Source organism: Vitis riparia, chromosome 2 (assembly GCF_004353265.1).
Source record: "Vitis riparia cultivar Riparia Gloire de Montpellier isolate 1030 chromosome 2, EGFV_Vit.rip_1.0, whole genome shotgun sequence".
NCBI lineage: Eukaryota > Viridiplantae > Streptophyta > Magnoliopsida > Vitales > Vitaceae > Vitis > Vitis riparia.
Window position 1 is genome coordinate 5,253,512 of NC_048432.1, and position 22,934 is coordinate 5,276,445.

Sequence of the window (22,934 nt, forward strand, 5' to 3'; positions counted from 1 at the left end):
CCAGTGTTTTGATATTTGATGTTGTCACTAGTGCAATCCCATTCCAATTCTTCGTACACATCCAATTTTTGCCAATATAGGGAGAGAATGCTGAAGTATTGGGTCCCACTGAGGTCCCCTTGCTGTAATTCTAGAAGCTGACTTTTGATTTCAAACACCTCTGTTGCATTTCCGCTGTCTGAAAACGTCTCCTTTGTTGCATCCCAGATTTCTTTTGTTGTCTTGTAGAATAGGAACGTCTAGCCTATGTTTGTCTCCATGGAATTAGTAAGCCAAGACATAATCATATTGTTATCAGAAAACTAGGTTTTGTAAGATGCATCATTCTTCGTAGGGGCTGTTTTCGCGCCTGTGATGTAGTCGTCTTTGCCTCTCCCACATATATGCATCGTTACCGATTAAGACCATTGGAGATAATTCTTGCCATTTAATTTGTGGACAATAATGTGGTGAATGGAATTTTCAGAACCACCATTACCATCGGAATTGACAAGAGAAGAATTGGAGATGACATTCGAAGACCTTGCTAAACGTTCGCCAGTCATTGTAGTTTTCACCGTGTTTATGTTCAGTTCTTGGGCTTTGATACCATATTGAATTTGGAAGAGAAACTGAATGATACTCTATTGAAAAAAATTTGGTTTACATTGAGAACTTAAATAGACGAAGCAATCCCATCTTGCAGAATATCATCCGATATTCTCTCTATTTCAAACTAGAGATAAAAACAAATTTAAATACACTAGGACTTATCTAAACCAAACAATCCAGAATAATAGGATTCAATCAAGCCTCATCTTCTGGTTTCATTTTAAATTCAAACTCCTAAAAATCTAGGACTTATCTAAATTAAACAGTCCAAAATAATAGGACTCAGTCAAGCCTTATCTTCTGATTTTATTTTTAAATTCAAACTCCTAAAAATCAAACCTACGGTTTCAACAGTTTCTTTATTGCCTTCTGCTTTCAGTTATACATCTTCTATCCAATGTTTACAGAAAAAAAATATTTCATGAAATGGGAGACATGTTATGGTGGCTAAATCAGTGTTACTGGAATATGAATTAGGTGGTTCATGGAATGGGATAATTGTTTCATGCAGCTAAATCATTTCCATAAAAGATCTTTTAGTATAATTTCTGGATGTATTACTTTAAGTTGAATGCCAATATCAGTTAATTCTTTATTTATCTCATTGAAGGAAATATGTTTACTCAATTTATCAATATTTAACCCAATAAAGTATAAGCCCAAAAAAAAATCGTGGATTGAAATTCTGCTTATGAAATGGATTTAGTTTGAAATTTTATCTATTGTTTTTTTAAGCCCTTTGTAGGTCATCATATAAGTATGTACAACATTTATTTTTAGAAATTTCATTGGGCATCCTTGAAATTTTCTTTGTAACATAATATCACCACATATGTGAAATTCAATTCAACTAAAAAGACTAACCGCTTCTAAGGAATTTTTAGGGGAATGGATGTTGGAAGCTGGGGCACTTGTTTTGGCAGATGGTGGGCTTTGTTGTATAGACGAATTCAATAGGTACTGCCATTTTGATTGAATGAAAAACCTATTTTTGTCCATCATGAACTTTAAATAGGGCAACCTTTCTCTTTGCTTTTGCAAATCGTGTATCAAACTCGACATGCATAATCTATTTTGTTTTCTGAACCCTATTTTGAGAAGGAAAAGGAAAAAAATATCAACCAGTTATGGTTCTTTCTTTGAGTCTTGTTATTCTTATCATTTTGGTAGTTGTGTTGTTCTCTTTTCCTTTTTTTTTAACCCCCTTAAAGAAATAACTCTGCTAATAACAGTGGTTGACATAATTAGGTGATTGAAATTTTCTAGCATGGAGGTTTGTGATAAAGTCATAGTTATCCACTATGAATTTGACTTGCTTCCCCCAAAATGATCTATTATTAGGTTGCTAGTTATTTGAATGAGATGGTTAATTATAGTTGCCAGTATTTTGGTGAATTGCCTGGTTTGAAAAAGAGAAAAAAAAGAAAAAAAGAAAGAGGAATAGAAGGAAACAATGAGAGTAAACAAACGTGAGGCAACTACCTATTACCCTTCTAACTAACATACATAAGGCATAAATATCCCTAATATTATATTTTAACAACCTGGTGTCAGGTTATATATATATATATATATAAAACCTCTATCTTTTATATAATTTTTTTTTTTTTTATTGTTTCTCCTATCATCTCTCATCTTGTTTTCAAGTTATTCCCCACCTTCCCATTTTGTCTTCCCCTTTCTTAATTCTTAATCTAAATCATGTTCTGTTTTGACAGTATGAGGGAACATGATAGGGCAACCATACATGAAGCAATGGAGCAACAGACTATAAGTATTGCTAAGGTAAATTACTTGTTCTGACTATATTTTGAAAATTTATTGAAAGATTCTATTTAGATTTGAACTTGACTTGTTCATAAGGTTTTGAGGGTTTTTAAGGCTGGATTTCTACCTAGCAGGACCCTCTTCATTTTTGCACATTAGAAATAATTTTGAAATACAAGATGCTGAAAACAACAGAGGAAAGTTAAATTTGTACTTGATATATCTTTACTACTTTGTGCTTGGTATATCTTTACTACAACTACTTGTGCTATATAGTCTGAATTGCCCTTAATTTAAGTCATCATCTGAGTGTGAAACGGTGAATTTGTTTCACCTTTCCAGATTCAACTTCTAAGTTGGGTAGATTATTAATGAAAATGGGTGACACAAATTTCTGAAAATTCATCAGCAATTCATATTCTTTGTAAAAATGTCCCTAAGGCCTAGGTGAAGGTGATCTCACTGACATCCATATAAATAGGCATGTGAAGTACAGAAAATTATTTGGTTCTAGTAGCTAAATAATGAGGACATCTTGCACATCAAATAATTGATTTCTTAAGAAAACACCATGCTTTTAAGCTTCTCTTGGTACTAGTATCTTGAACCCTAGGTTCTTAGTCTATTACTAGGTTTTGGTGCTTGGGGATGAGTCTTCTAGTCCTACCTTTTCTTCTCAGATTGCTTCTCCTATGGGGTTAGTGCAAAAGGATTTCTAGAAGGTGAGGGAGATAAGCTCTAGAGCTTGCTATGGTGGATGAGGTCCCTTGAGAATGATCTTGCAAGATGGCAGATCAATGGATTTTCCTGAGAATCTAGTTCAGGGCCATGTAATTCAAGGAAGCTGGTCCCTAAATGAGAAGCGTTCTCCTCCTTTCATCACGGTTTATTTCTCTCTTGTCTGAGTGACCCCTTGATTCTCCTAGGAGCAGTAGTTGTTAGAAGTTTGGTTGGAAATGGTTAAAAAGGTTCCTTGCTATAGTCTAATAGTAAATTTGTGGGATTCAATAGATTTGTGGGCACACCCTTTGATAGTTTTGAGAAAGAAATTATGACCTTGATTAGAAAAATAGGGGCAAAACACAGAAAGTCATTCTTAATATAAGCTAGAAAGTGAAAAGCAAGAAGCTTTAGGTGGAAACAGAGGGAATTGAAAAAATTAGTGTTTTGGGAATTACAAGGGCAATACATGGAAAGTAGATCAAAAGGAGATAGAGATGGATCTTCAACACCATGAAAATAATGATGTTGTCATTGACTATAGGAGGTCTAAATAATCGGTAGAAGATGAAAATTGTCAAGATTATCATCCAGTCTTAGAAGCTGGATTTGGTATGCTTTCAAGAGAGCAAAATAGATGATATGTTTGGGTGCAGGGATTTTTAGTTTGGGAAGCATTAAGGGCAAGGGGAGCTTTGGGGAAAGTGGGTATAATTGTTGAAGAAGTAATTTTCCTAAACACTTAAGTTAGTAGGATTTAAGCCACAATGTATGTCATGCTCCACCATCTCCCCTCCTTTGTGGCCTATACCCATTATGGGAGTCACAAACAATAGTAGATGTAGACAAATCACAAATTTCAGATCAAATAATAAGACAGATAAATAGATGGAGAGAGGATTCGAACTCATGACCTCCAATTAATTACAGCTTTGGTATATGTTGAACAACTAATTTTCCTAAAAGCTTAAGTTAGTAGGATTTGAACCCATAATGTATTTCATGCCCCAACAGTTTTTTTTTATTTTTTATCAGAGAGCTTTTGAGATGGTTGAGGTGGGAGTAGGAGCAATGGAGCATTTTTATTTTCCAACCGTTTTACCAGTTTTGAGGATAATTTGTGTGGGTTTTTAGGGGCACCTGGATTCGAAGTGGGACAAGGAGGATTTCTCGAAAACAACTAGTGGATATTATGGGGTTGTGGGAGGATCCTTGGTGTATTAGGAAAGACTTTTATATAGTGGGATTTCCTTAAGAAAAAGGACATTGCATCCATATTTTAGCAGCGATGAGGCACTTCATGAAGTTTTTCAGGGATTTTAGTCTAATAGATATGCCTTTTTCAGGAGGAGAGTTTGCATGGAGTGTAGGGGCAAGAAGGGATTCCCATTCTCTTGATATCTTTCTTGTGATTACAGATTGGGAGGGTCATTTCTTCAGTTTGGTCTAGAGCGTGTTGCCGAGGCCAATCTATGCTGATACATTGATTTCATTGGATAGTGATGGGGTTACAATCGATAAGACTGTGTTTAGTTTTAAGAATATGTGGCTAAAGGTGGATGGTTTAAGGGCTTCATGAAGAACTGGTGGAAAAGCTACAATATAACTGGATCATTGAGTTTTCTTTATCTGACTTAGCTGAAAGCTTTGAAAGAAGATATTAAAGCTTGGCATAAACGAGTCTTCAGTAACATGGCAGTTAGCATAGTAGCTACTTAGGAGCAGATTGGTTATTGGCAGTGTTGTCACGGGCGATCGCTTGATTCGCCTAGGCCACCAGGCGAAGTGAGAAAAATAAAAAACGCCTCTTGAAGACCTAAGCGGGGCAACCCCTAGGTTGTCGCTTAGGATAAAGTTTAAGGTGTAATAGCGATTGCCTTTATTCATAAGGCTGAAAACTTGAAAAATAAAATAAAATAAAATAAAATATTAAAAATAAAATTTGGAAAGTTGAGGTATGGAGAAGCTAAAAGGTTGATGACAAAGCCCTAATAAAAGGGCAAAAAAAAAAAGGAACAACAAGATTTAGGGCTTAAGAAAAAGATGAGGTAGAGGGAAGAAGAAAAGAAAGTTTTTTGTTACCTTTTAGCAAGAAGAAGACAAGGTGGAAGGAAGAAGATTTCAACAGCTTTGTGGTTCACTTTGACAAGGTTTTCTCCTTTTTCTCTTCTCTATAACTCTTCTTATGGCTTTTGTTTTTTGTTCTTCACGATTTGAAGTTTTGAACTATGAAGCCAACTTTTTTTAAAAGAAAAAAAGTATGTTATGACTACTGCACCTTTTAATTGACTTGTTTTTATTTTTATTTTATTCTTTGCAAAGAAAAATATTACGTTTGCTTGTGTTTTGAAGAATGAAGACTGCCTTCTTTTACACACTTCAAAGCTATTGATTGTTGTTTTTTTATTTTATTCTCTGCAAAGCAAAAACTTGTCTTTGCTTGTGATGTGAAGGCTCACATGGGCCCTTTTTATATATATTTTTTACTCTATGTTGTCACTGCAATACTGCACACTATAGAGCTGCCTGTAATAGTGTCACTACATAGAGAGATTTGACCATTTTCTACTGCCATTGCACATTGTAGAAACTCAATACCTTCCTGAAACCAATTTTTTTTAAGCCTGTCACAGTGCCACTACATAGTACACACACTGCAAAGATTTAACCATTTTCTACTGCCACTGCACATTGCAGAAAGCCATACTCCACCTTCCCGAGACTCATCATTTCAATGGTTCCCACCACTTTCACCACTTATAAGTTCTTATCATTGAAAATATATCATTCAACGGACCATGCTTCTCGCATGAGAATTTTATTATTTGTTATAAAAGTTTTTTGTATTTTATAACTTTTTTACATTGTTGACTTATTTTCCTTATATTTTAAATTTAATTTTTTTTTTTTCAACCAAATTTAGATTTTGGAAATGGTATTAGAAAATGGCACATCATCAAAAGGTTCAAACAAAAAAGATCTGGCTTGGAAATATAATTTTTTGAAAGATTAAAAAATACAAATTCAGTTACATGTTTATTTTGTGGGAATGAGACAAAGGTGGAATTTTTAGACCAAAGCAACATCAAATAGGAAAAAAGGGAAATGTTGCAAGGTGTTTAAAATGTCCAGAGGAAGTAAGAGAAGAGCTTGAGCAGTATATGACTAATAAAAAGAATGAAAAAGACAACTATAGTTCTTTTCTTGAATTTGATGGCTTAGAAAACATTGTTGATATTGATGAGGAAGGGGAACTTGAAGAAGTCAATTTGAATGGAAAAAATGTGATTGATAATAGAAGAAGTGGCATGGGAAGTAATAAGAAGATGAAGTCAACAACAAAAGGTCCCATTGATGCTTTTGTGTCTCAAAAGCTAGAAAAAGTAGTTCAACTTTGGAAAGAGGGAAAGATCAAACAAAGTTCTATAAATGATGTGTTTGATAAAAAGAAAAGAGAAAGTGTATGTCAATACATAGGTCGATTCTTTTATCAAGCAAAAATATCATTTAATTGTGCAAATTTAGATAGTTTTAAATGGATGGTTAAAGCTATTGGACAATATGGTCCACATATGAAACCTCCGAGTTATTATGAATTAAGAGTTCCAATCCTTCAGAAAGAAGTGGAGTGCACAAAAAATTTATTGAAAGATCATAATGTTGCATGGATGAAGTATGGAGTTTCTATTAGTCTAATGCGTGGACAAATAGAAGAATTCAAACCATGATGAATTTTTTGGTAAATTGCCCAATTGGAACAATGTTTATGGAGTCCATTGATGCTAGTTCATTCATGCAAACTGGGGAGAAGACATTTGAATTATTGGACAAGTTTGTGGTGTGCATTGGGGAGAAGAATGTTGTCCAAGTAATAACTGACAATGGATCTAACTATGTATTGGTAGGTAAGATTTTATTTGATGAAGTTCTTTAGGTTTTATTTGTGCCATTTGAATTGAAACATTATATCATGAATTTAAGATATTATTCATCATTTTTATTTATTATGGTTTTTATGATTTTAACTTTATATAGGAAAGTTCCTAGAGGCAAAATGACCACATTTGTATTGGACACCTTGTGCAGCTCATTGCATAGACCTCATTTTAGAAGATGTTAGGAAACTTCCTACAATTAGGAGGACTTTCACTAGAGCCATCACATTGAATGGGTTCATCTACAATCATAAGGGGTAGCTAAATATGATGAGAGAGTTCACCAAGCAAAGAGAATTGGTTAGGCCAGACATAACTCGATTTAATAGGTTTTCTTACCCTACAAATTATCCATATGCAAAAGCGTAATTTGAGATTGATGTTCACTTCTGACACGTGGTTAGCTAGTAAATGGGCAAAGGAAGCAAAGGGAAAACAAGTCTCAAAAGTGGTTTTGATGCCTTCATTTTGGAATCATGTTGTCTATATTCTTAAGGTGATGGGTCCTCTTGTTAAAGTTCTTCGACTTGTTGACAATGAAAGAAAACTGGCTATGGGGTACATATATGAAGCTATGGATAGATGTAAAGAGACTATCAAAAAGTCATTTAACGAGAATGAGGATAAATACAAGGAGATCTTCCCTATTATTGGTAAGAGATGGGAATGGCAACTCCATCGTCCCTTGCATGCAACAAGTTGCTTCTTAAACTTGGAATTTTTCTATGACAACCCTTGTGTGGAGTTTGATGAAGAAGTGACATCAAGATTATATTCTTGTGTAGATAGATTAGTTTCTGATATTGATGTGCAAGATAAGATCATTCGTGAGTTGTCAACTTATAAGAATGCAGAGGGTCTCTTTGGTATTCCAATAGCCATTAGATCAAGGAAGACGTTAACTCCAGGTATAAACTATAAAGTGCTTAAAGAAAGTTTATATTTCTAAATAAGATATTAAATTACTTATTTTGTTAGCTATTAGATCAAATATTACTTGCTAGTCTACTAATTTTTTGTTTCCATTTGAAACATTATAGCTGAATGGTGGAAACTATATGGCAACACAACCCCAAATTTACAACAACTAGCCGTAAAGATTCTTAGCTTGACTTGTAGTGCATCGGGTTGTGAATGTAATTGAAGTGTGTTTGAGCATGTAAGTATTTAATACTTTGTTCATTATATAATATATAAATTTATAAAATTAGAAATTCTATTAGTTAAGTAACTTAAGTTGTTATAACTAATATAGCTTGTGGTAACATTTACTAATAAATGTTTAAAGATTCATACCAAGAAGAGGAACAAATTAGAGCAAAAACGACTAAATGACTTGGTGTTTGTTAAATACAGCCAAGCTCTTAAAGCACGATATGATAGATGCAATGTCATTGACCCCATCTCACTAGTAAATATTGACGAAAGTAATGAGTGGTTGATTGGAAAAATAAGTGAAGAAGACACCACCATTCATGCGGAGGATGACTTGGTTTTTGTGGATGATAGCTTGACATGGGGTGCAGTGGCAAGTGCAGCAGGAGTGGGAGATGCAAATATTTCCACTAGACTTTGAGCAAGATCAAAGACAAGTTTAAAGGGGGATTTAGTGGCTGCTACTTCACAACCTGATTTTGAAGAGAAAGAGAGCAATTTAGAGGACATTGAAGAGGATGATAATGAGATGGAGGGATACCAATCTAGTCTTGATGGAAGTGATGACAATTTTAATTTCAATGATGACTACAACGATGATGCTTAAAGCTTCTTTAGGACGCTCATTATCTTATTTTGTTTCTTATTTTAATTTTTGGATGTTTGGAACATTAGAATATTCATATGGACATGATGAATTTCTCGAAATAGTATGACTTTTCTTATGATGTGGGGTATTATATTTAACACTTTGAATGGTTATTACTATTTCTTAATTTTATAAGGCATCATAGGGGATGAAAATTTAGTAGTATTGATTATTGAAGAATACTTACATTGGTTGAGTATAGAATAGGTAAAATGGTAAATATATTTATACTATTTATCACCTTATTATAGTTAGGCGATCACCTTAATTTTCGCCTTTCGCCTCAGGTTAAAAGGGGTCTCTTGTCTTTTGCCTTTGACAACACTGGTTATTAGTACAATAAGGAGAGAGTTGGGCCTTTGGAAGATGAGGATTTGGAGGCTAGAAAGGGTGCTATGGCGTATTATTATTATTGGGCAGACCTAAAGGTGACCTCTTGGAGACAGAAGTCTTAGGAGTCATGGCTAAAGGGGGGTGATAGAAACACTCAAATTTTCCATAGGATGGCTCAAAACCACTTTAGAAGGAATGATTTTGGAAAGTTAACGATAAATAGGGTTGGTTATTTGAGAAGGATGAATGAAAGATTGGGTTGCTAGTTTTTCCATCAGTTCTCAGATTTTGGGGATTGGAGGCCCAATATTAAAAGGTCTTCTTTAGAGCTTTAGAAAGGTTGGTTGTGGAGAAGTGAGATGAGGCTTTTTGGGAAGAAGAGTTCTTTTATGCTCTTAATGGTTTGGGAAGTGATATGGTCCCTGGGCTTGATGATTTCACAATGGCATTCTAGCAATGTAGTTGGTATGTAATTTAGCATGAGGTGGTGGGTCTTTTGTTTGGAAAATTTTCTAATAAATTCTTTCTTGTCTATTAAAAAATATTCGTGGGTTGAGGTCTAGGAGTAAGAGGGAAGCGATTTGAGATTTCCTTCGAAAGTGAGTCTTGGATATTGTTATTCTCTAACAAACCAAACTGGAACATATTGGTAGGAAAACTATTTGAATCCTATTAGAGGGTTGAAGTAAGGAATTGGGTGAATTGCCCTCCTATGAGGCTTGGATTATTTAGATATTTTACTTGCAAAAGACATGTGAGATGGTGTTAGTCTCTTACTCATTTTCTGTATATTTTCCTTGGATTGTTTAGAGGATTATTGGTTCAAGCACCTTATAATCCAAATAGCTTATCTCTAGGATTGAACATCTAGATCAAATTGGAAGACTTATTTGGTTTAACTTACTCTTTTGGGGAAGCTTGGATCCTCTTAGTTAACTTCATATGATGGGCTTTGAAAACATTGCCATTGCTTGTAGTTTTGTTGATCCTCCCCTCTTAAGGATGTCTTTGACTTCATCCAACTTGCATTGCTGAGGGCATCCCCATTTGTGAAAGATATTTTTATTTCCTACATTTGGAATTTAGAATTCCCCACATTGTACAAGAAGCAATGTGAAGCCCTGTTTCAAAGCACTGCCCTATTCTGGTGACTTCTAACCAAATTATTTGGAGTTTGGTTTCCTTCCATTTTCTAGGCATGCAGCTTCACTACCATAGGTTTGAAGATTGAGGGAGTTGAGAGAATCTTAGGTTAATTGGTGGAAAGGCTATAAATTCATAGGCAAACTGAAGTTTGTTGAAGCTAAGTTGAAGGTTCGGAATAAAGTCATTTTTAGGAATTTTTGGTGAGAGAGAAGCTTCATCCTTAGAGATATCAGAATGTGGATCCCTTAGAATACCTTCTAAGGGATGACCTTTAAGCCCTTAGAGGTTCTAGGAAAGTAGAGTTGAGAACTCTTGATGAGAGAGGAGGTATGTTAGAGGCAGGAATCCACAAATGAATGTATTAAGGGTTTGCTATTGAGAGTGTATGGATTTGTTTCACCTACACTATAGTTATATAAAATCCAATATATCTCCTCTAGTGTTCCAATTCCCCTTCAATGGTTTATAAGTTGGTGAGTTAATCAAAACCTTCTATTGTTATTTTTATCGTATGTTTACTTTGTTATTGTTCCATTTGTTTAAACTTTTTAAATAGAAATTCAACTGCTTTTTTCTTTGTTCACCATTACTTATTTTGTGCCCATGTTCTTTTTATGTATAGTGAAGCATAATTCATGAATGACATTCTCTTACTAATAATTTTCCTTTTTCAGGCTGGTCTTGTGACGACTCTTAATACCAGGACAATTGTCTTTGGTGCAACAAATCCTAAAGGACATTATGATCCTGGTCAATGTATCATTTTGATTTAGAATTTCTAGTTTTCTAATTTACGTCTTTAAATTATGGTTACTTGATTGTTTATATTATTTGGTTTCCTGTTGAATGTATGTTCTTGCATTTGTCTCACAGAAACTGTGGTACTCAACCTCTTTTACTTCACCTAGGTTCCTGTGGAAATATGGGATTATGATTTGTAATTAAGTGCCAAGATTAGAGGGATTGTGTTAGGATACTTTCTATTTTATGGATGAGAGAATCTCTCCTAATTAGAATCTCTCCTAATTAGTTATTGTTTCCTTAGAGATAGTGATTGTGCATATTATATGGCTTAGATTAGGAATCCCACTTGTATATATATAGGTCACTTTGTATTCAGTTTTGACATAGAAAAAAGAAGAATATTTTCTTCATGGTATCAGAGCATTCAGATCTGAACCACGTATATAAATAAAAAAAATCATCTTTTTCCATGGAGAGCAGAACAGAAGGATTAAACTCGAAGGTGACGTCCAGACCTGAAGCAGTTCACTCCGGCAGTGCCAGCACCACAGATGGCATCATTCTTCCCATAACAGGTCATAAACTCAATGGGCAGAATTTTATTCAATGGGCTCAGTCTGTTCGGATCTTCATCTGCGGGAAAGGTAAGGAAGAATACCTTACGGGAGCCATTGTTCAACCGAAGGAAGATGATCCAGGATGCCGAACCTGGAAGTTGGAAAATAGTATGGTGATGTCTTAATTAATTAACTCTATGACCAATGACATAGGAGAAAACTTCATGTATTATGGCACAGCAAAGGAGATATGGGATGCAACTAGAGAGACCTACTCCAACATCGATAATACCTCGGCGATTTTCGAAATCAAGAGTATTCTCCAAGATCTTCGACAAGGAGATTCAACTGTTACCGAATATTTTAATATCCTTACATGGTATTGGTAACAACTCGATATTTATGAAGAATTGGTTTGGAAGTGTCCCGAAGATGGACTCCTATACAAGAAGGTCATTGAAAAGGAACGCATCTACAAATTTTTTCTTGGCCTTAATAAGAATTTAGATGAGGTACGTGGAAGAGTTCTAAGTATTAAGCCATTACCTAGTGTTAGGGAAGTTTTTTCTGAAATTCGCAGAGAGGAAAGCAGACAAAAAGTGATGTTGGGAACCCAAAATTCCTTCAAAAATCTTGAGAACTCAGCCCTAGTTGCACGAGGAACCCAATCCAACAACAACAACCACCAAATGAAGAAGAATCGTCCATGGTGCGACCATTGTAGAAAACCTGGACACACGAAAGAGACTTGCTGGCATCTACACGGTAAACCTACTGATTGGAAACCTTCTCGGCCACAGCAAAACAAAGAAGGTCGGGGTTACACCGCTGCAGCCGAAGAAGACACATTTGGCACTAGCTCAAATCCTGGACCGTTTAGCAAAGAGCAATTGGAGGCACTACAGAAAATGTTCCAACAGACTCTTCAATCAATTGGAACAACTATTGGTACCGCATCTGTAGCCCAGAAAGGTATTTTTTCCCATGCCCTAAATGTTAGACAGGAAAATCACACTAGATGGATAGTGGACTCAGGAGCTTCAGATCACATGACTGCGAATCTCATGGTTTTTCATGAATATACTCCTTGCCATAACAATTCCTCTGTTCGAATTGCCGATGGAACCCTTTCTAGGGTATTCGGCACAGGTTCAGTTATTATTTCCAAGGATATTACTCTTCACTCCATGCTCTATGTTCCGAAATTGGATTGCAACCTATTGTCTATAAGTAGACTAACACAGGATCTTAATTGTGTTACTAAATTCCTTCCTCACATGTGTGAATTTCAGGCCTTGAACTCTGGGAAGAGGATTGGCAATGCTGAGGTGCGTGCTGGACTTTACCTTCTGAGAGCTGAGGAAATTCGAAGGCTACCAATGAAGACTGCTTGTGTAGTTTCCAACCCTAGTACCAAGACGGATAGTGTTGTTATGTTATGGTACTACCGATTAGGTCACCCAAAATTTTCCTATCTTGAAAAACTATATCCATCATTATTCAATAAAAATTCCAAAAATTTTCAATGCGAAATATGTCAATTGTCCAAACATACTCGCAACTCCTATTCCATTCAACCATACAAACCGTCTCATCCTTTTTCCTTGATTCATAGTGATGTTTGGGGGGCCTCTAGAATCAACAACATTACAGGTTCTAGATGGTTTGTCACCTTTGTTGATGACCACACTCGAGTGACTTGGGTATTCCTTATGAAGAAGAAATCAGAAGTGAGGGAAATATTTGACAACTTCAACAACATGGTTCAGACGCAGTTTCAGGCAAAAATTCAAGTCCTTTGGACAGATAATGCTTGAGAATACTATCACAACATTCTTGGGTCATATCTTCTGGAGAATGGCATCGTACATCACAGCTCGTGCATTGATACTCCACAGCAAAATGGAGTTGCAGAAAGGAAAAATAGACATTTGATGGAGGTTGCACGATCCCTCATGATAGCTTCAAACATGCCTAAACAATTATGGGGTGAAGCTGTACTCACAGGAACCTACTTGATCAACCGAATGCCTTCTAGGATTCTTCAATTTAAAACCCCGTGTCAAATCCTCCTCGCTGCATATCCATCCGCTCGAATAATCTCGTCTATCCCAATCAAAGTCTTTGGTTGTACTACTTTCGTTCACATCCATAAGTCCCAACGTAGTAAACTTGATCCGACAGCCACTAAATGCATCTTTCTCGGGTACTCACCAAACCAAAAAGGATACAAGTGCTACTCTCCAACAACCAAGAAATTCTACACTTCCATGGATGCAATGTTTTCAGAACCGGACCGGTGATCGAACCGGAAAAGTTACCGGTTCACGATTCACTGGTCGGACCGGCGGTCGAACCGTTATCGAACCGCTGTCGAACCGGTGACGTCATAAATATATAATTTATATATTATTAAAATTAAAAATAATTATAAAAATTTTAAAATATATATGAATAAATTAAAAATCAATAATATTATCAAATTAAATCATATTAATATTTTTAATTTTATTAAATGGAATATGTAAAATATTTAAATGTGAATATATTAAAAATGAAAATTTAAACTAATTTTATCATTTTTAAAAATATTATTTTATTTTTATTTAATATTATAAAAAAAATTAAAATCCAATATATATTATTTTGTTTGCATATAATATAACAAAAGTTGTGTAGCTGAGTGGTGTCTTGGGATGCCTATAGACCTTGGGGTCCAAGGTTCAAATCCTCCGGGTGGGGGGGACTTGCTTTTTTTTTTTTCATTGAATTAGGTTGGTTAGCAATCCCACATCGGATTCCAAGTGAAATGAGGAGGCAAAGGATGCCTATAAAAGCTATCCACATTGAGGGGGGCAATGCATTACCTCATCTGTTGGGCTCAAGACTAAGCCCATAATATGATAGAGTGGGGTGTGGGCTTTGTCATTATGAGACAAGGCCCAGCATGGGCTTTTGCCCAAGCCTTCATATAAGAAAGCCTTTAAAATGGTGATTAACTGGAACTGTTCGGTTCGATTAGAACCGTCCGGTTCCACCGGGTCACCGGTCCGACCGCTGGTTTAGGCGGTTCGTGACCGGTTTGATCGTTAAACGGTTCAATAGGGCAGACTGGACCGGAATTGTGACCGGTCGACGGTTGAACCGGTCCGACCAGCCGGTCCGGTCCGGTTTTTAAAACATTGCATGGATGTCACTTTCTTCGAAAATCAACCCTTCTACCCCAAAACTGCAATTCAGGGGGAGAATTGGTCCACAGATGAATTCCAATTTTGGGAAACCGAAATCAGCACTACTTCTCCTTTGAGTTCATCACTGCCTCCTCAAACAAATACTACTCTTTCTGTCCCCGAGAACAATTCCTTGGATGTCCCTTCTGTCACACCTGAGTCAACTACACAAGGTAGTAAAAAGGTAATAGTTTATTCTAGAAAAAATTTAAAGGAAAAGCTCGAGAAACCTCCTCAAAAGGAGCCGAGGACAACACTCCACCTGAGCAGAACCAAGAATTGGACTAGGATCCAAGCAACCCAAACTCACAATCAGGTAACACAATTTATGATCTAAATTCCAGTAATGACCTTGATGATCTTGCTCAACCCATTGCTTTAAGGAAAGGTGTAAGATCCTGCACTCAGCATCCAATCAGTAATCATGTGTCCTATGGAAAGCTTTCACAGAATTTCCAAGCATTCATCACTTCTCTTGAAGATGATCGTATCCCATCCAACATCCAAGAAGCACTTCAACAACCTGAATGGAAGACTGCTGTTCAGGAAGAAATACAAGCATTGGAGAAAAATGGGACATGGGAAATCTCAGAATTACCAGAGGGTAAGAGGCCTGTTGGATGCAAGTGGATATTTACCGTGAAGCACAATTCGGATGGAAGTATAAACGGGTTCAAGGCTCGACTAGTAGCTAAAGGATTTACTCAATCCTATGGCATTGATTATGAAGAGACATTTGCACCAGTAGCAAAGCTCAACTCCATCAGAGTGTTATTGTCAGTTGCAGTAAATTTGGACTGGAATTTGCACCAACTTGATGTCAAAAATGCATTTCTCAACGGAGAACTAGAAAAGGAAGTCTACATGAAGATTCCACCTAGTATGGAAACTCCAGAAAATTCAGGAAAAGTGTGTAAACTGAGAAAGTCCCTATACGGTCTAAAACAGTCACCTAGGGCCTGGTTTGATCGACTGACTAGAGTTGTGAAAAAACATGGGTTCATCCAATGTCAAGCAGATCACACACTGTTTATGAAGCACTCTAAGGAAGGTGAAATGACTTTGTTCATTGTCTATGTTGATGATATTATAATCACCGGAGACGATGAAGAAGGGATAGAGAATCTCAAGAAGCTGCTAGCAAGAGAATTTGAAATCAAAGATCTTGGACAACTCAGATACTTTCTTGGCATGGAAGTTGGCAGAACTAAGGAGGGAATTGTGGTCACGCAAAGGAAGTATGTCCTTGATCTACTTCAGGAGACTGGAATGCTAGGTTGTAAGCCAGTGGACACGCCTATGGATCCTATTGGTAAGATTGATAAAGATAATGACAGTCATCCAACTGACAAAGACAGGTACCAAAGGTTAGTAGGAGAGTTGATCTACTTAACTCACACAAGGCCCGATATTGGTTTCGCTGTGAGCATGATAAGTCGCTACATGAGCAATCCCACTGAAAGACACATGAAAGCCGTATACAGAATTTTACAGTACCTTAAAAAGAGCCAGGGTAGAGGACTCTACTTCAAGAAAACCTCAAGTAGGGAAGTTGAGGTATTCACAGATGCTGATTGGGCAGGATCCTTGACAGATCGGAGGTCAACTACTGGGTATTGTTCCTATGTGTGGGGAAACTTGGTGACTTGGAGAAGCAAGAAGCAGTCCGTAGTGGCGAGAAGCAGTGCAGAGGCAGAATTCAGGGCAATGGCTCATGGGATATGTGAAGGAATGTGGCTCCAAAGAATACTCAAGGAACTTGGAATTATATCAAACTCCACTATGACAGTTTTGTGTGATAACAAGGCTACCATAAGTATTGCAAAGAATCCAGTTTAACACGACAGAACCAAGCACGTGGAGATAGACCGTCACTTCATCAAGGAGAAACTTGAAGGGGGAACAATCAGACTTATGTATATTCCTTTAAGTCGTCAAACAACAGACATTCTGACAAAGGCACTTCCAAAGGCCACCTACGAAAACATGAAAAGCAAGTTGGGAATGCTAGACATCTACTATCCAACTTGAGGGGGAGTGTGGAAATATGGGATTATGATTTGTAATTAAGTGCCAAGATTAGAGGGATTGTGTTAGGATACTTTCTATTTTATGGATGAGAGAATCTCTCCTAATTAGTTATTGTTTCCTTAGAGATAGTGATTGTGCATATTATATGGCTTAGATTAGGAATCCCACTTGTATATATATAGGTCACTTTGTACTCAGTTTTGACACAGAAAAAAGAAGAATATTTTCTTCAGTTCCCATGTCAACATGGCATGAGATCCAGCTTGGATACTACTCTCCTGCTTACAAGGAAGTTTTTTCTTTTGTTCTCTAGAGATCATTACAACCTTGCCTTAAAAGGATTGCTGCTGCTTTTGAAGAGACTTGTTTTATGGGAACATGGAAATTAGAGAGGGAAATAAAATATGAGGACAAAAAGTTCACTTTAAACATAAAATTGATAGTAATGTAGAAAGTAGTAAAATCTGCTAATATAAACTTATTATTGGTACAGTAAACTTATAGCCGAGAAGATTGAAAGTCAAATAAAATATGCTTGAATGCGAGACTATTTTGGGATAAGACAGTTTGGCTTAATTGGGAAGTGTGCTTAGTAGTATTTCAATCATTATTATATCGTATCCATGTATCAGTAGTTGCTAATGGATCCTTTTTAGTAAAGTCTCCACATCCTAAAATTTTGGAATTTGAAGGATTGGGTGCCTACAAGCACACTAGCACCTGAATCCATGTAACATAACAAAAGAGGTAAATATGAAATATACTTTAGCTAGGTGTTCTTAAATCTATCTTTACCAAAAGTAGCCTCTCCTTCTAGTCGATGATTTTTGTTTCCTTGTGATATTGAAATATTTCTTAACCCAATTTAGCTCTCTCTGTCAATACAACACTGTCTGGACCCTTATTGAGCAGATTTGATATAGTTCTTGTCCTCTTGGATACAAAGAACCCAGAATGGGATGCAGTTGTTTCTTCTCACATTCTTGCTGAGGTAATATATCATTAAAATCGATACATTAGCTCCCTAATCTTCATAAGGCATTTGACAAATTGTTTTTTTTTTTTTTAAAATTAAATTAAATTTTAAATTTTGACTTTTATTGATTTATTTATTTTGTGAAATTGATTAGCCTGAAGAATCAGAGAAAGGCAAGCCTGATGAAAATCTAGCCAATATCTGGCCGCTTCCCTTACTTAGGAGGTAAAATCTTTTATAAGTGTTTTGCACTGTAGCATAACTAAAAGCTAGTTTGGCATGTTTGGTCTTTGTATAAACACATCTCCTTAACACCACTTTGAGAGGCCTGCTAGCATATCTGTATGGACTGCCCTATAATCTGGAATTATGTCTTTGCCCACTTGCGCTCATACCAATACTATGTCAGACTAAATATAGGCATGTATTATTTATGGTTTAACTTAATATAGTGGCATGTTTTGTTGTGGTTTAACTTAATATAGTTATTTCCCAAACCGGTATAGGTTTAACAATGAAGATTTAATCCATAAAAGTCAATAGAAATGGTAGTCAAGGTCCATTAATGGCTTTAGACACTATGGGTCTTCACCTTGAACCACTTTCCAATGGCTCGTACATGATAACTAATGGACTGATATGGATCTAGCAATAAGCATCCACAGAGACCTGAAGCTTACCATGTATTGGCCATTCAAAGTGATTCTAAGGGATTTAAAGCATAACTTTGGATTTAAAAGCCATTTATGAACTTCAACTACCTGTATTTAAGGCACGAGCTTTTTCCACCTTTGCATCTGGACTTTTCACCTAGCTTCCTTCACTCCAAGAAACCAAAAGTTTAGCCTCTCATCCTCTGAGAAAACATCCTCAGAGGTTGTTTGGCTTCCAAGAAAAAGAAAATAGTAGAGAGAAAAGGAAAAACGAGAAAGCTCTGTATATTTCTAAGTGTAAAACATAACACATATGATAGATGTCTTCGAGAGGTGATTTCCACCCCTTATATAGTCTTTACAAAAGCAAAGCTTGTGATTGGCTTGTTACAAGGATAAGAAAGGAAATTACATAAAAAAAATACATAAGAAAATATCTAAAGTGGAGTCGGCAAAAACAGAGGAAAATTCGCACCACGCGTGGGGTGTGTGAATTTGGAAGGGGGTGTGCGAGTTTCGCACACCATTCGCACAGCTGAGGGGGTGTGCGAGTTTCGCACACCATTCGCACAGCTGAGGGGGTGTGCGAATTTCGCCCAAGCCTGGAGCAGTTGCCTTCCGAAGGCCATATCTTCCTCGTTCAGCTCCAAATCGTACACGGTTTGAAGCATTGGATTCTTGACTTCCTGAGCTTTGAAATGGTATATAGCATGTAGAAAATGGGCTTCGGGAAGTGCTCCAAAAGTGCCAAAGAAGACTGCAGCTGCTGTCCTCTGTTTTCCTCTTTGTTTCTCTTTGCTTTTCTCCTTTGGTTGGCTTGTCTTAATGATCCAAAAAGCTGTCAAAACACTAAAACTAGCCACAAATATGATTAGAAGTCATTGCTAAGTCCTTAACATGCCAATTGGAATAAAGATGGAGAATTACTACACAAAAGTGCTTAAAACATAATGACTTAAAGGTGTAAAATAACACTTTTTGGGTAGTAATCAATATTTCCATAGTGCTATCATATATCACCTATCCATTTTATTAATGTATGATTCTCTTGATGGGTCCTTATGCCAGTCCTTTTGGAATTTGCCTTTGCTTTGTTCTCCTGTCTCACTTGTGAGCAGTGCTCTTGTCTCATCCTGATGTACCAATGGATTAGCTTTCAGTTTTGGAATTTTTAAGGGCACTGCATTTGTCAACAGTGAGCTTATTTCTACCATGTTCCTTGACTAGGGTAAGGTGGATAGCTCATTTCATCTATTAGTGTTGTTATGGTTATGTGCTATATGTTATATCTATGTATAAGATATTATTGAAGAACGCAAATTCTAGGTTTCCATTTACTTCTGTTTTATCTTCTCCCTTTGTGTTCCTTATTCTGTAAACCCTAACATCCTTTGACAGTGTAGTACAATGACATAGTACCAAAAGAATCAATTTGCACGCTGAGAATAACTATGAAAGAACAACAAACAAACAATAAAAGACCTATAGTGGCATCGACATCCATAAACATAGTTTTAGGAGGAGATGAACACTGGGTGCTATCTTAACATCTATCACTGTAGTTTATATGGACAAATGCTTGGATACTTGATTTGATGCTCCTCTAGCTTTGGATTACCTTGGTATTGGAATTATGGTTAATGAGAGGTCTCCAATTTGAATCTCTCCTCTTGTTTATTTCCCCATCTATTTGCTTGGAATCCGCAATGACTAATTTGTTTCTCCCTGTATGGGTACTTAGTTGTATGTGAGGGAGCATGCTAATCTAGTACACATTATGAGCCCATATTGTAATGCTTTAAGCTTTTAAGAAAGTTGGTAGCTTAATGTTCTTAGTATTTATTAATGGAGTAAACTCCAGATGACATGTATCTGATTAATAAGTACTGATTCATGGGGCGCATGGCAGCATTCAAACAAGGATTACATTGGTACTCTTATATTGTGACAAGTGGCAACATATGTTTTGACACTTGATAGCATACGAATGGTGGACCGATAGGTATGTATCACTGAGACTTTGTCATCATGTGTGGCAGAATATAGTGTAATAAAATACTGGGGGGAAGCAGGAGCTGACAGAGAAACTGTATGGCCACAAAAGCAAATAAGTTTTCAAAGAAGTTTGATTTTGTATATGATAAGGGGCTGCCATGATGGGTTCCTCCGCTGTGGGGAGACCTGGTGCAGAAGACTTCTGTTAGTTTTGTCCATTTTGTCTGGTTTTGTATAATTTTGATTATGTGGTGTTCACTGAGTCCTCTTTAGTACTATAATGATGGAGACTTCTTTAACCTTCTAATCAAGAAACAAGTAAAGAATCCATTACCATTATGTAACCCACAAATTAGATGGGTTTGATCTGAAAACCACCAGATATTAGTCAAACCAGAGGTAGCAACAAATGTTCTCGATAAAGGTAGGTGATACCTTTCTTGATAAGTCATTTATCACTTTATGTATGGACAATGCTGCAAAGAACTGGGCGGTGACAAGGGCAAATTCTTCTTGGACCTGAGGCTGGCAAAAACAGCATAAAGATTGATAAGAAAGGAGAAACAACAGTCATATAAGCATAGAATGATTGTGTGGTTCTGCTATAGCCTGCAACAATGGATGAGCAGGGCAAGGAACTTTCATTATTGTGTCAGGAGATTGCAACCTTACGACTCTCAAAACCCTAAGCCCTAATGATGTGCTTAGTATCTTTTTCCAAATCTCTTTATGCATTAGAATATCCCCTAAATAAGTAGCCCGAGCTCCCTCCCATACTTGGGATACAAGAGCATGAAAAAACTACCCAAAGCAAAGGAAGAAAGTTGGAGTTTCCAGTTTTAGTGCCCTCAAATTGATCCTGAAGTTTCTGGAATCAACACAAGGGACTTAATAGCCTAAAATCTATATTGACAATTCCAGGATTGATCTTAGGCACTTAATAGCTCAGTCCTGAAACACAATAATTTTGGAAAAAAGTTATACAACATTTTAGATCTTTGGTTAATTATTGATTGACACAAGGTTAACTAGAAGTTTAGGTGAATGTAACACATCTTGTAAAACAATAGACTGGATGAGAATAATTTTTCCTTGACCAACAACCGTGGTAAAGGAACCATCATCAATAGAAATCTTTTTGTTTCTAAGGTAAGGACTATATGAAGAGAAAACTTTATTCAATGACCCAACAGTCAATGAAGGACAAATTTGAGGCCCTTAAAAGTATGAGAAATGGAAGACTTACCTGTCTGTGGCAAAGAACACATACCCAACTGTTTACTAAGAGTACCCAAAAATTTTCTCAGCCTTTTTATCTCAGCCTTATTTAGTTCTCCAAATTTTTCTTCTCTGTTGGAACTAGTTTTTTCTTGAGGGCCTCCTCCACAATTTGCCATATTTGCTTTACTGTGTTGCTGTCATGCTTTATTTCCCCCATTCCGATTCAGGTTCTAAGGTTTTCCATGAAGTTTCCAACACTTCTCTTTGGTGTGTTGGGGCTTCTTACAATAGGCACACCAAAGTTCTTTACGGTTGAGATTCTTTAACCATTAGAATGCCCTGTTTTTCCAACAAGATTTGGGTTGAATTTGTTTGGCTTTCAGCAACCATAGCAAAACCATCAATAGAAGATTGTTGGAGCATCACACCTTTCCGACTTTTTTCAGCACAAATGATGGAGATGACTTCATTCATGGATGGAAGTTTCTTTTTTCCTAGAACTTGGACTCACACTTGATCTAACTCCTCATTGAGCCCAGTAAGAAATTCAAAAATTTGTTTTCTTTCGACGTTTTTTGAGCATTATTACATCTTCACTACATTTCATTTGAATGTTCTGTTAGTTGTCACTTTCCAGCCACAAAATCTTCATGATATTGGCATATTCGGTCACAGATTTGGTTCTTTGTTTTGTGGTGGAAATCTTCACCTTGATTTCAAAATTTTGAGTAGAATCTCATACCTTTGCTTTGGGTAGTATGATGGCTTCCCAAATCTCCTTAGTTGTTGTAAGAAATATACATGTTCTGCTTATTTCAGGGGTCATTGAATTCCATAACCAAGACATGATCATGGAATCCTCTTCATCCCAACTTTGAAATTTTGGATCTTCAGGCTTTGGTCTTGTGCTGATTAAATGACACAGTTTTCCTCTGCCCTTTAGAAAGGTTCACACCAATTGAAACTGTTGAAGATAATTCTTCTCAGTAAGGTGGCAAGCAGACTGGAGGTTTTGTAGTTCCCCCATGGTTTGGCTTAGCGACACTTTAAATGTCACCTCAGTAGAACTGGTGGTAGGAGTATGGTTTGACTTAAGACATAACAGTGATGAAAATAGACAGAACAAATAAGAAAGAAATCAACAATGAAGGTCGAGGAATCAAACATGGCAATGAAGGTTGAGGAATTAAAACACCACAGAAAAATAATCAAATAGGGACATGCGGCACTC

General features: G+C 36.5%; 1 protein-coding gene across 2 annotated transcripts in view; it reads left to right on the forward strand.

Moving 5' to 3' along the window:
- The window catches only part of LOC117931368 (probable DNA helicase MCM9), a 67,785-nt gene that overhangs the window by 43,217 nt on the left and 1,634 nt on the right, over window positions 1–22,934 (forward strand). Inside the window, exons 12-17 of one of the 2 annotated variants that reach the window (XM_034852348.1) lie at window positions 1,476–1,548; window positions 2,310–2,376; window positions 10,971–11,052; window positions 17,728–17,849; window positions 17,989–18,059; window positions 20,397–20,635. In XM_034852348.1, coding sequence (XP_034708239.1) covers window positions 1,476–1,548; window positions 2,310–2,376; window positions 10,971–11,052; window positions 17,728–17,849; window positions 17,989–18,059; window positions 20,397–20,457 — 476 coding nt within the window. In that variant the 3' untranslated portion in view covers window positions 20,458–20,635. Of the gene's footprint in view, window positions 1–1,475; window positions 1,549–2,309; window positions 2,377–10,970; window positions 11,053–17,727; window positions 17,850–17,988; window positions 18,060–20,396; window positions 20,636–22,934 lie in introns of those variants that run through there. The other variant, XM_034852340.1, reaches the window with a different exon arrangement.